This window comes from Equus caballus, chromosome 3 (genome assembly GCF_041296265.1).
Source record: "Equus caballus isolate H_3958 breed thoroughbred chromosome 3, TB-T2T, whole genome shotgun sequence".
In the NCBI taxonomy this organism is placed as follows: Eukaryota; Metazoa; Chordata; class Mammalia; order Perissodactyla; family Equidae; genus Equus; species Equus caballus.
The window spans coordinates 86,714,857-86,727,862 of record NC_091686.1 but is presented as its reverse complement, the minus strand read 5'-3'; the positions used below and the strand labels follow the sequence as shown (position 1 = coordinate 86,727,862).

Genomic DNA, 13,006 nt, shown 5'->3' with positions numbered 1-13,006 from the left:
CATGCCACAACTAGAAGGACCCACAACGAAGAATATACAACTATGTACCAGGGAGCTTTGGGGAGAAAAAGGAAAAAATAAAAAATCTTAAAAAAAAAAAAAAACTAAAAAAAAAAAAGTTTCAGTTAAAACACAATTCATGTTTCTTATAAAATATATAATTTTATATATTATATATATGTATAATATATACAGCATACAAATATTTTTAATGTAATACTAATGGCAGTCTTGAAAACAGATGTTTTCAAAACAGAAGATAGGTAGTTCTCCAAGGTGGATTCCTGATTCATCCAGAACCCACATTCTAGACAATACTCCAGGCCCAGAATTCTGTAGAAGTCAAAAGGAAGAGGGTGGTTGTTGGAACCTGGCCCTAATACCCTTCCCTTCCCAAATTCCCTGGCCTTCCACTGGCAACTAACATGGCCCTGTGTGCACCCTGAAAATGGGCAAACTCTGGGGCCTGGGCACAGTGCCTGGCACATAGTGGGTACTCAAGTACTTGTGTGAGTACTTTTAATAACCATCTCCAAGGCAACATTTCCATAATCCAGAAGATTCAGTCACAGAGCTAATGCTGGTCTAGAAGCAAACCCTTTAGGTGTTTCCTCTTTATAAGTAAAACAATCTACACGTCCAAGTGCTAAGTAAATTAAAAGTTAGCACCAAGTGCCATTTCTTCCTCGTGCTTTGGAATGTGGAAGCCACTGGTCACAACACCACTTATCTTCCAAAAGTTTCTTCACTCTCGACTAGTTCATCTATCGTGCGAAGCAAATCTTCAAAGGAAGGCCTTCCCTCTGGTTTCTACAATTCAAAATCAAAGAGAAGCGGTGGGTTCCAGAATCCATTCCAAACATGATTTCTCACTGCTCAAAGTCAGATAACAGCGCGTACTAGTGCAAGGTGCTCATTGCTTTCGGACGGGAAAATGCAGGCGTCTCAAATGGCTCAGACCTTTCCCGCAGGCACTGCTGCCAGACTAACCTTTCTGCCACACTGCTTTCGTGTCCCTGTTCGAGACCCTAACAGAGCTCCTGACCGCCTGCAACATCCAGTTCTGCTAATCTGCAGTGCCCTCTATGACCTGCCCCCGCCCCGCTACCCAATTTCATTTCCCACAAAACCCTCACATGGCCTCTCTGCTCAATCAAACCAATCTCCAGCCTCACGTACACACACCATGGTCATTACCACCTCCTTACCCTTGCTCACGCTATGCTCTCTCCCCCAGCACCACTTCCTGACCAGAAGGCTCTGCCCATCCCAATGACTGCTCTTGGGAAGCGTTATAGCAAGTGACCGAGAGTATGGGCTTTCGAGTCAGACAGGACTCTGCTTCTCTGTAGCTACATGGCCTTGGGCAAGTATCAACTTCATGAGCCTTGGTACTCTCCTCCAAAGAGGGATCATAGTAAAAGTATCCACACCTCAAAGGGTTATTTTGAGAACTAAATCTAAAGCGCTTAGTATAATGCCAGGCACACAATACACGTTAACTAACATTATTATAATCTTTCAAAAATCATCTTGGTGTCTAATTGCTTCTACGAAGTGACATCTTAATACATAGGGAAGGAAAACTTCCAAAGGCTGTGAGTAAAGAGACCTGAGGAAGTTGAGGTTTGGAGATAAAAACCCTCTTTGGGGAAAGAGTAACACTTCAATAACACAAGAGCTCCACTGAGAGAAGAGCTACTTCTCCGGGTTTATTCCCTGAGTCCCTAACTCAGGCAACTGTGGCAGGATTCCCACTTGGGAGTGGGGTGGCAGCCTGAATTTATTATCTTAATTATCAGCATTTTCCACTTCTTCACATTCTTCTTCCCATTATTCAGAACTGAGTAGAGAGGGTTGGCTCCCCACCTAGAGTTTGAAATCATATAAACCGTGCACCGACTCATTAGCCTATAAAGACTACACATTATTAATCTACCAAGCCCAGATTTCTAAGTGTTTTAGATGATTCAAAAAGAAAGCACAAAAAAATTTTATACCTCCTGCCAACATCTCAGCATCAACTCATACACATATTTGCATGCCAATTTCGGCCGGTAGAGTCGGTGGCCACGAGTAACCATGGTTACCACTTCATAGTTGGTGTTTTTCTCAAAGGGCATTCTGCCTTCAGTGAATACTTCCCACATTAACACACCTGGAAAAGGATAAGGATTAGCAAATGATGTATTCGCTTCCTCTTCAGAGCAGATTTGAGGAGAAATGGACCACGGGTCTTACCAAATGACCAGACATCTGATTTGCTGCTAAAGCGGCTGTAATTAAACACCTCAGGCGGACACCACTTCACAGGAAATTTAGCACCGGAAGAACTTGTGTATTGATCATCCAGAACGTACCTAGAGCAAGACACACCATAGGTTTACACCTCTGCGTTACAATCTGTATTTTGTACACGTTGTTTCTCTTTTTTTTCCCCTCAGAATCAAAAACACAGTTGACTGAAGTCCAACAAGCATCCGGTTGAAGGTACATGTTTGCCTCAGTGGCCACGCCTGGTGATTTCCCATCTTCCTCTCAGCCTCATTTAAGTGCTGGAGATGGATGCATTGTAACATTAGTATCTGCACTTTGATTTTTCTGATTGTTTTTCTCCTTTATAAGGCAACAGAGGCAGAATAGAATAAAATAGTTGGCAAACTTTTTTTGAAAGCAATTTGTTCTTTAAACAAAATCTTACCCGAAAGCCCCACAAATAAAACATCTAAAGCAGAGCTGCTCTAAAGGAAGTGGTGCAAACTGTTTGGAGACACATGTGCTTTTAGCTCCCACAATTCCTCAGAGCACAATTTTAAACTACAGAAAATGAAAAAAGCAAATTGCAAAATGACATACATAAATGGTAGAGTATAAATTTATATGCCATGACATCCCTCCCCCCCCCACACACACTCAAACCATATTATATAATTTTTCTATGGGAGCATACTTACTTCCTTCTAGAAGGACACACACAAACTGGTAACACTGGCTACCTCTGGGGAGGATCTTCAATGGGGCTGGTAAATATGGAGACTTCAGCCCTTTCTGTAATGTGTTCAGTGTGTATTTACAACAGGAATGTGTTTATGTATTATATGAACAAAAAAAGTTAATTTCTAAAAGCTGCATGAGAAAATATTCAAAGAACTGCACAAACTTCCTTTGCTGTATAGACAAAGATGGTGACAATACCACCATGGGCTGGGATCAACTTGTTTGTCAGTCAGGGGAGTCTGAATTTAGTGAATGATGAGTATTTTAGAGGGGTGGATGCAAAAGGACAGATTTTTCTGAAAGCCAAACGTGAAATGAGAGGACTGCCTGCCAGATACCAACATTTTCATATAAAGCAAATACGGAGCAGCGGGTAATTAATGTCCGCACAGTCAGCTTTCTGACAGTAACAGCTCTCTAACCTCCCTGGGCCTGAGTTTCCTTAGGACCTAAACTTAGCCTGTACGACCTGGTCCTCACCTTCCTTTATAACTGTTCCTCGCACTGGCCATGGGCCAGCCACCCTGGCCCTCTTTCCATTCCTTGAACAGGCCAAGCTTGTCCCCGATTTCAAGTTTTTATACATGCCGTTCTTTCTACTTGGAATATTTTATCCTCAGATTTTCACCTACCTGGCTACTTCCTGCCTTTTTCATCTCTGTTCAAATATCCCAGTCTCAAAGGTCCTTCCAGAGCATCAGGTTTAAAGTAGCCACCATCACGCCGCCCCACACCATCACTCAACTCCCCCACAACCCACCTCAAGCTATCTCTATCATAGGGGTGGGCAAACTTTGTTCGTAAAGGGCCAGATAATGAATATTTTAGATTTTCAGGCCAGACTGTCTCTGTCACAAGGACTCAACTCAGTCTTTGTCATGTGAAAACAGCCACAGACAACACATAAGTGAATGAGCAAGGCTATGTCCCAATAATACTTTAAGAATGAATGTCTGGATGAAGGAACAAACAGACAGAAGAAGGAAAAGAACAAACTTAATAGTTTTTAAAGGTCTAACACTCTACTAAAACTACAAAAATTAAGAGAATAAAAACACTACAGGGCACCCGCCAGGTGGCGCAGTGGTTAAGTTCACACGTTCCGCTTCGGCAGCCTGGGGTTCGCCAGTTCGGATCCTGGGTGCGGACATGGCACTGCTTGGCAAATGCCATGCTGTGGCAGGCATCCCACATATAAAGGCGAGGAAGATGGGCACAGATGTTAGCTCAGGGCCAGTCTTCCTCAGCAAAAAGAGGAGAATTGGCAGCAGATGTTAGCTCAGGGCTAATCTTCCTCAAAAACAAAAAGCAAAAAATAAACAAAAAAAACCACTATAGATTTGGGTATTCTAACAACTTTACCCCCAAACACATTGCTGTGAAAACAAAAGATTCTAGAAACCTAATCCACAGCAGGGGAAAAAAGAAAGCAGCGTATTTAACAGGCTATACTACCACCTAGTGGAGAGAATTATTAACAGTAATTAACACAATGCATACTTGGTTATTTTAACCAATTTATTTATCTCAGAACAGCTAACAACATTCCCTTTTTGCTTCATCAGTGCAGATTGTTCCCATGCTTATTAATTCTACAAACTAATGTGCATATCACCGAAAGCTATATAATAAAGCATTAAGCAATCATAATTTCTCAACAGTTTACCTGAGAAAAAGCCAAAACTAATGGTAAAAAGACAAACTCACAAAGAAATCTTTCAAAATATAAATAATCTAATTTCTTTATGACCTTTTACCAAAAACACTAAGAAGAAGAAAAATCAATTTGTTCCCCTATAAAAATGATGGGTACTACAAATATTTGCTAAAGGAACAAAAGATGTTTCAAAACAGCTCTTAAATAGGCTTCAGAGGAAGAAGTTGACAAACTGCAAAGAAAAAGTCAGGCTTTCTCTACTGTCCATGTAAAGGTCACGGTCTTACATTAATTTAATCCAAAATTTATAGAAAATGTTCACATATACTCAGCCTTACCTGGCCATTCCAAAATCAGATACTTTCACAATTCCTGCCTCATTTACGAGACAATTTCTGGCAGCCTGGAAAACATTATAATGGCATATTAGTTACAAAGTTCCACAATAAAAATAGAAAAATCTAAGTTCCTTTTATATTAAATTTAGTGTAACCCAGTCAACACTTGCAGAGGTGTCTCTACAAATTTTTTTTACACCCTATGGAAATGTCTTCAACATATTATTTGAAAGAACAGAGAGAAAGATAGGTGGAAAGTCATATGTGCCATAAGACATTGTTACATAATCTTCACCAACTGCCATAGCTAAATGAGGACTTACAGAAGGGGCAATCAGCTTTTTTCCCTCCCATTTCTATTCTTATTAAACTATCTGATTTTCTTATTGATAGTGACAACATCTCTTGAAGTCCTTAATCCAGGTACTTAGTAGTGAGCTTAGCAACAACCAGCAAAGTGACGGGTGAACAATCTTTTACCCAGTGGCTTTGCTCAGTGATTGTTCGTCCCGATCCCAAGCAGTGACGGCAGCAGCCATGGTAACATAGTCTGCTTTGTCGTTTATCATGTTTCCAGTATATTATAACACGATATACTAAATTGCTCAAATACGATTCTGGATTATTTCATTTACATTTTCTTTCCCATTCCTTAAGGTTACAAGGTTCAAGAAAACAGTTTGGTAAAAAGACATAGTATTTCTCAGAAAGCTGACATGATAATAATCTTTTTAACACCATAACCCATGGACTAAGAAGTATTTTTCTTCCTGACATTTCAGAATTTTATTTTCTGTATGCGGCAATTCCACTGACAGGATGTTATTTCCTACTGAATGCATTTTAAGAGTCTCTTCTAAAATGACAGTTAATATCCATTCCCTGAAATGCCTCCATCTTTCTATGAAGATACCCTACAATGCTTTCACTTGATGGTCACCAGAATTCTTTGCCCAGGACACAGGAGCATCAGAATCTTCCCTTAAGGGGTGACACAAACCTACCAAAATAATGTCAACATCATGGGCACAAACATATCAAAATTGCTTTCACCAAGATATGGTCTGTATGGACAGGGGTAGTCTCCCATATTGATGTAGATATTCCATTTTCATCAGTTTTAAAAGTACAAAAAGAGGAAGGTGCTTAGTTCACAAGTTTCAACACGACAAAGAGATGTTCTTTGTTATCACCGAGCATAACAACAATAACTGAAGTTATACATAACACATCTTCTATTTTACAAAGTCCTTTGCCCCAATCATATAATGCGAACTTTAAAACGGTCTTATGAAAAAAAAGCCCAGGACCACGTGGCTTCACTGGTGAATTCTACCAAACATTTAAAGAATTAACACCAAACCTGAGATCTCAAACTCTTCCTAAAAATAAAAGGAGGGAACACACTCAATCTCATTTTATTAGGTCAAAATTACTCTGACACCAAAGCCAGACAAGCACACTAACAAGAAAAGAAAATTATAGGCCAATATTCCTGAGGAACATAGATGCAAAAATCCTCAACAAAATATTAGCAAACAGAATTCAACAGCATATTAAAAGGATCAGGGGCTGGCCCCATGGCCAAGCAGTTAAGCTCCTTTGCCCCGCTTTGGCAGCCCAGGGTTTCACTGGTTTGGATCCTGGGTGCAGACATGGCACCACTCATCAAGCCATGCTGAGGCAGTGTCCCACACAGTATAACCAGAGGCACTCACAACTAGAATATATAACAATGTACTGGGGGGCTTTGGGGAGAAGAAGAAGAAGAAGAAGAAGGGGTAAAAAAAGAAGATTGGGAACAGATTTTAGCTCAGGTGCCAGTCTTTAAAAAAAAAAGATCATACACCATGATCCAGTCAGATTTATTCCCAGGATGCAAGGATGGTTAAACATATGCAAATCAATCAATGTGATACATCACTTTAACACAATGAAGGATAAAAATCATAAGATCATCTCAAAAGATGCAGAGAAAGCATTTGACAAAATTCAACATCCTTTCATGATTAAATACTCTCAATAAGTTAGGTACAGAAGGAATGTACCTCAACATGATAACAGTCATGTAGGACAAGCCCACAGCCAACATCATACTCAATGATGAAAAGCTAAAAGCTTTTACTCTAAGATCATGATAAGAAAGTTAAAATGAAAATATGGAAGAGTCCCAGGTGAGAATCACATTCTTTTTGGTGAAAGAAACATCTTCGAGGTTTAACAGGGACTGATGGTTCTGCAAAAGCTGAAAGTAGACACATTTGGAAAGAACAGGCAGAGAAGAAAATGAGAAAGAAAAGAAGAATGGAGAGAGGGAGAAAAATAGAGTAAAAGAGAGGGAAAATTAAGAAGTGTCTCCATCATAATAATTTAGAACCAATAATAAAAGATTACTTTTTTCTATTTTCAGGAGTTAACAGGGGCCTCCATCTTTTCCCAGTGATTTGAGAGTAAAGAAAATGACCCAAAGGATTTCTGTTCTAGTTTCCGCTTACAGTGTATAAGGTAGAAAAGAGATTAGGATTTAGTCAAAGGATGAATCAACCCTTAACTTTCCCGTTTATCACCAAATGCAAGTCATTTCACTTCTCTGGAGCTAATGTTCTTATCTGTAAAACAATGATGGTCAGAAAAATCTGTTATGACTAGCTATCTCATGGGATTCTTATGGAGATCACACTTAATCTTAGCCAAAAGGCCGAGAAGCAATCTCTTATGGAGATCAAATAATTAATGCACGAAAACTTACTTGGAAATATCACCTATGTAATTATGTATTATTTATGCAGTTGCCTATATAATTATGTATTGATTGTATGCATAAAGATCTTTCTGTTAAAATTATGGGGCAAGTTAATCTTACCAAGTTTGAAAGTAATGGTGAAATATAGTTGAGAACAAAAATTGAGTATGAATATATCATTGCTCATTTGCTGACCCAATGTTACAAAGGAATTCAGCCAATGAATGGGAATATGCGTAGTTTATCATTACCAGATCTCTGTGGATGAAGCTGTTTCTCTCCAGGTATTCCATCCCTTCACACACATCTTGACACATGCTCAGCAGCACATCTCTACTAAAATGACCTTGTCTCTGTCGGAGGAAATTCAGAAGACAGCCCCTTTCCATGAACTCAGTAACAATGTAAATTGGTTTCTGCTGGGTGCATACACCATAAAGCTGCACTAATTTCGGGTGTGTCAGTTTCCTGGGAGGGAAGTCAAGCATACACATAGTCACTAAAGGAAAAGAAACCACGGCAGGTATTAGCTGGGGAGGGGCCACTTTTTAATACAAAAAGAGGAACCAGAAAGAACACAGTAACTTACATCATCACTTTAGCTTCTTCTATAAAGTCCTCCTCACACATGGCGCCTTCCCTAATGGCTTTGATTGCTACTTTGTACTGAGCTCGCCACTTGCCAAGCCTCACCACTCCGAACAGTCCGCTCCCCAATTCCCTCATAAAGGTCAGCTCTGAAGGGTTAATCTCCCATTTTTCTGCAAGACAGAGGGGGAGAGTGATAAAATTTAATCAGGCAAACGCAGCATGAACCAGTGGGAAACAAAGAAACTATAACCAAGGTCAATCTCAAAGTTACAGTTTCCGCTAAGACACAGAGCAGACTTGCACCCTGCATCTAACCTGAAAAATGCAGCTTCCCACCCTCTGGGAAGGATGCACTCCTTCTAAGCTGTCACAGTACAAGCAAAGTGAACTGAAGAAGGCAAGATGCTGCCTAATAGGCTAATAATAGTATAGCTTGAAAGTTAAAGGTATTTTAAAAAAAATTCCTCCTTTACCACTCTTGGCCCTTGGGGTTTTGTTGGATTTTTTCAACTCCATCCACTTGGAAGGAATTTAACCTACTATTTAAAAGGCTTTTGCCGGAAGCAACAAAGACAATCAATTGGATGCCTTCTTGGTTACTCCATCCTTGTTTTCCTGGGAGTAACCAACAAAGCCGGTGAGAACCAGGAACGGCTTTGATTTATTTTAGATGTAATGTGGTAGTGCTTATTTTTCACTGACGGACAGATTTCTGCTGAATTATGAATAATGACGAGAACAGAAAAACCATGGGTTACTACAGCTGTAAGTATAATTATTTAAAAACCCATACTACAGTTATAAAAACAATTCCACTATGTGCAATTCTACACATCCAAATTGGTCTTGTGATAATGGATTCTTTTCAAGGAAAACTAGCCAATGTAACTACAAAATGAGTTACCGTAGCTGAATCCTGCAGTGGTTGGTGCATTCTTCTCCTTCGCACTAACTGGGTACCGCAGCCTTGTCACAAGTCCTAGAAATCAAAGTATTGCAGTCAAATTCATCCTTAATCACTCTGAATGGTGAAGCGCTAAACTAGAAACTCACTTATAAAATTCACTCATTTATTCACTTCACGCTCATCCTCTGTGTGGACATGCAGGACAGTGCTATATGCTTGCAAAAATAAAAAGAGAGGAAGGCAGGAAGGAAGAAGATGCCCCCACTCTGAGTTGACAATTTCATATTTTTATGAAACATGAAAAATTAAAATATATAAAAGCTTTTATTCATTCTACATTTTCTCTTAAATACTACAGTGTTTATCAGGCATCATGCTGGCATTTTCTCTTCTCAAACATTTTAAAGGATGTTATAAGGTTTCTAACAGTTACTATCAATCATTATTTCACATTCTTTTCCAATGAGAAAAGTATGAAAGGGAATTACAGGAGTCTACTAAAAATTAAAATGATTCACCAGACACAACTCAGGTTTGTTATGAGTTATAACTCATAGCAATGTTAGTATAAAAATCGGGCTTTAAAATATCAACAACTGGGAATACCAACTATTGGAAATCAGTGAGGTATGCTAAATCTTTTAATCTAAGTTGCTTACAGTACTAAATAGAAAGAAATGGCTGGTATTTCCTCTATAAACACCCACAGCACTCTGTACTTCTTCTATCTCATAGTAACTTAATATTGTTATATTTCTCTGTCTTTCCCGCCAAATGGTAAGATCTGAGAGAGACAAGATCACTGACTGTCTAGTCTACCACAGTCTCCCTAGAACCTGGCACAGTTCCTGGCACGCAGTAGGCACTTAGCACATGTTTGTTAAATGAATGAATTGAAATAATGGTGAAGAAGAAAATTTATACAAGAACATCAAAGAAAGAAACAGGGGAATGTGAACAGTGAAAAAGAAGATAGACTAAGAGATAAGTAAAAGTTCTTTGGGGGTAAATCAATACGAAATTAGTTCCTCCAATGTTAAACAGAGAGTTACCAGATGACCCAGGAAAACCATTCCCAGGTTAGTAACAAGGAAAAATGAAACATGTTTCCATGCAAAAACTCGTACACAAATACTCATAGCAGCATTATTCATAATAGCCAGAATGTGGAAACAACCCAAATGTCCATCAACTGATGAATGATAACTAAATGGATAAACAAATCCAGACAGTGGATTATTATTCATCAATAAAAAGGAATGGAGTACTTATACATGCTACAACGTGGACGGATGTCAAAAACATTATGCTAAGTTAAAGGATTTAGTCACAACAGACCACATATTGTATGATTCCTTTTATATGAACTGTCCAAGAATAGGCAAATCTGTAGAGACAGAAAGTAGATTAGTGGTTGCCTAGGGCTGGGCTGGCAAAGGGGGTATGTGTGGCATGACTGCTAATGGGTACGAGATTTTTTCTGAGATGATGAAAATGTTCTTAGATTATGGTAACAGTTGGCACAACTCTAAATATACTAATAACCACTGAATTGTACGCTTTAAATGGGTGAACTTTATGGTATGAAAATTATATGTAACTGTTCCTATCATTATCTGAGAACAGTGAACAGAGTCACAAATAACAACAGACTTTGCAAAACCTTTGATAAAACTTGAAAAATTAATTGTCATTAATTGGGTTAGACACAGCTATCTTCTGCTCAGTGACATCTTTAAGTAAAAAGCTAGAAATCTTTCTGTCTCACCCTGTGGAGTCTCAGTGGGCATAAATGTGGTTTCTGTTTTTGTTTTTGGTGTTTGGTTTGTTCCCCCTCTGCTGGTAAGTGTAGCAGAGACTCAGGAAGACGGAAAATTTGTCTAGGACATCATTATGCTAGTCTTTGCAAGTCTACAGGCCTAAACCCTGAGCTCATCTGACAGCTTCTGTGATAACTCTGACATTGACAAACATCTTGGCTTTTAATTTAGTATTGTTAAGGGAAAAAAATATGCAATGACACTTTTAAAGATGGCATGGCAGACTATTTATTTAGGCCCATTGTGGTAGGTTTAGGGACCACTGTGATAGGATTCTAGAGTAGGGAAGAGAGATTGGGCTCAACTCCGCAGACAGCGTGGGCAAGTGGGAATTTACAGCCAAAGAGCAGGATGGGGGTCAGTGGAAGGAAAACTACGAAGGAAACATTAGGGATAATGTAGAGGTGGGTTCTAGCTAAACCAATCTAACAGGATTCTTGCTGAAGATAATTCAGGGTGACCAGACATCAGCTGGGGGATGGTGGAGGATGAGCAAGTTGATCAGATATGGAGGGTGATCAGGTATCAGATTCTGAGGGTAGCAGGTTCTGGTTAAACTGATAGCAGGGTTCTTGCTAAAACTGGATTTTACAAGAAAGTATACAGATGGGTCTAGGAGATAGTTCAGGAGCCTGACTAAAGTTTGGTCAAGCAAAGAATCTTTGTCAATGCCAAAGATATAAACCACAGAAATGTCAACATTTACTACATATGATAAGAAGAACTCACGTCCCAAGGTCAAGACAGAGTTTTTTATGAAATTTGGTATTACTTCTGATTTTTTGTGTATACATCACTTCCTTAACGTACAATAATTTTAAATCAATCACATTCTATAATTACCTTCAAAATAAAACTGCTCAAGGAAGAATTTATTACAATGTCTGATGATTTTAATCACTGCCTTATATTTGAAACAGGTTTCAACAGCTCACTTACCTGCCGCATTGTGCTTATGATATTCAATAATCTCAGGAATTGAACCAAATGCATGTTTTTCTGCCAGATAATATTTCTTTGGGGATGTTGTTGTTTCTTTTATATGATAATGCCTGAAACCTGATGAGCCTTCTCTAAAACAAAAATCGAAATGTGTTAGAACCAAGTTGGAACAATGTAACTTTACTCTTAAGATATTTTCTACCAGCTAACCACAGGGTCCCTACATATGGCCCCTTCGATTATCTGCACAAATTTCATTTTTCCCCCAAGTTCTTCTTAGCTTCGCCTTTCACATTAACAGGTGGAGTTTTTAAAGTGGCCGCTGATAACATACTTGGTCCCTTGCAGGAGATAACGAGAGAGAACATTTACAACTCCATTTACCAACAGTTAAGTCTAAAAATAGCTATGAGCTGCCTACTGCTTTGTGCCCCTGCTGTTGGTGTTAACCTGCAAATGTCTAGAGGACTCACATCTCTAAAATAAATGAAGAAACTAGACTTATGAAAAATGTACAAATTATATTTTAGCTATCTTTCTACAATACAGATCTTTTCAAATCATCTCTTGCTAAAAATCCTTTCACGAGCACTCCCGCAGCTCTTAAAATAAAGCTCAGACTCCTTGGCACTGACATAACCTGACCTCCACTTTCATCTCACAGGCCTCTCTCTCCTCCCTTCACCTCCCATTCTAAAATCCAGCTACAATACACTTTTGTCAGTTGCTCAAAATCACCACATCCTCCCTCATTTCTGAGTCCAGGCAGTTTCCTGCATCAGAAACACTCTTTCTCCTCCATACAACTTCCGCCAGTCTCACCTGTCAGATCTCAGCTTAGATGTCACTAGACAACATTAACGAGTAACCCAGATGTGTCTGGGCTGCGTACCCCGCCTCTCCCACACACACTGCCCTCCGAGCATAGCACTTATTCATATACCACCCTAACTGCCCGTCTGCTTGTCTGAAGCCGTCCCTAAGCTATCGGAGGGCAGGGTCTGTGTCTAC

The 13,006-nt window shown here is 39.3% G+C and overlaps 1 protein-coding gene across 4 annotated transcripts in view; it reads right to left on the bottom strand.

The window, feature by feature from the left end:
• Nucleotides 1-142: 142 nt before the first annotated feature.
• TEC (tec protein tyrosine kinase) overlaps nucleotides 143-13,006 on the bottom strand; it is a 123,278-nt gene continuing 110,414 nt past the window's right edge. For all 4 annotated transcript variants that reach the window (XM_001493341.7, XM_023638131.2, XM_070262491.1 and 1 more), the window contains 8 exons: nucleotides 11,993-12,126; nucleotides 9,231-9,305; nucleotides 8,325-8,496; nucleotides 7,987-8,203; nucleotides 4,993-5,057; nucleotides 2,242-2,360; nucleotides 2,001-2,158; nucleotides 143-810 (listed from right to left, as the gene is read on the bottom strand). In XM_001493341.7, coding sequence (XP_001493391.2) covers nucleotides 727-810; nucleotides 2,001-2,158; nucleotides 2,242-2,360; nucleotides 4,993-5,057; nucleotides 7,987-8,203; nucleotides 8,325-8,496; nucleotides 9,231-9,305; nucleotides 11,993-12,126 — 1,024 coding nt within the window. In that variant the 3' untranslated portion in view covers nucleotides 143-726. The remainder of the gene's footprint in view (nucleotides 811-2,000; nucleotides 2,159-2,241; nucleotides 2,361-4,992; nucleotides 5,058-7,986; nucleotides 8,204-8,324; nucleotides 8,497-9,230; nucleotides 9,306-11,992; nucleotides 12,127-13,006) is intronic.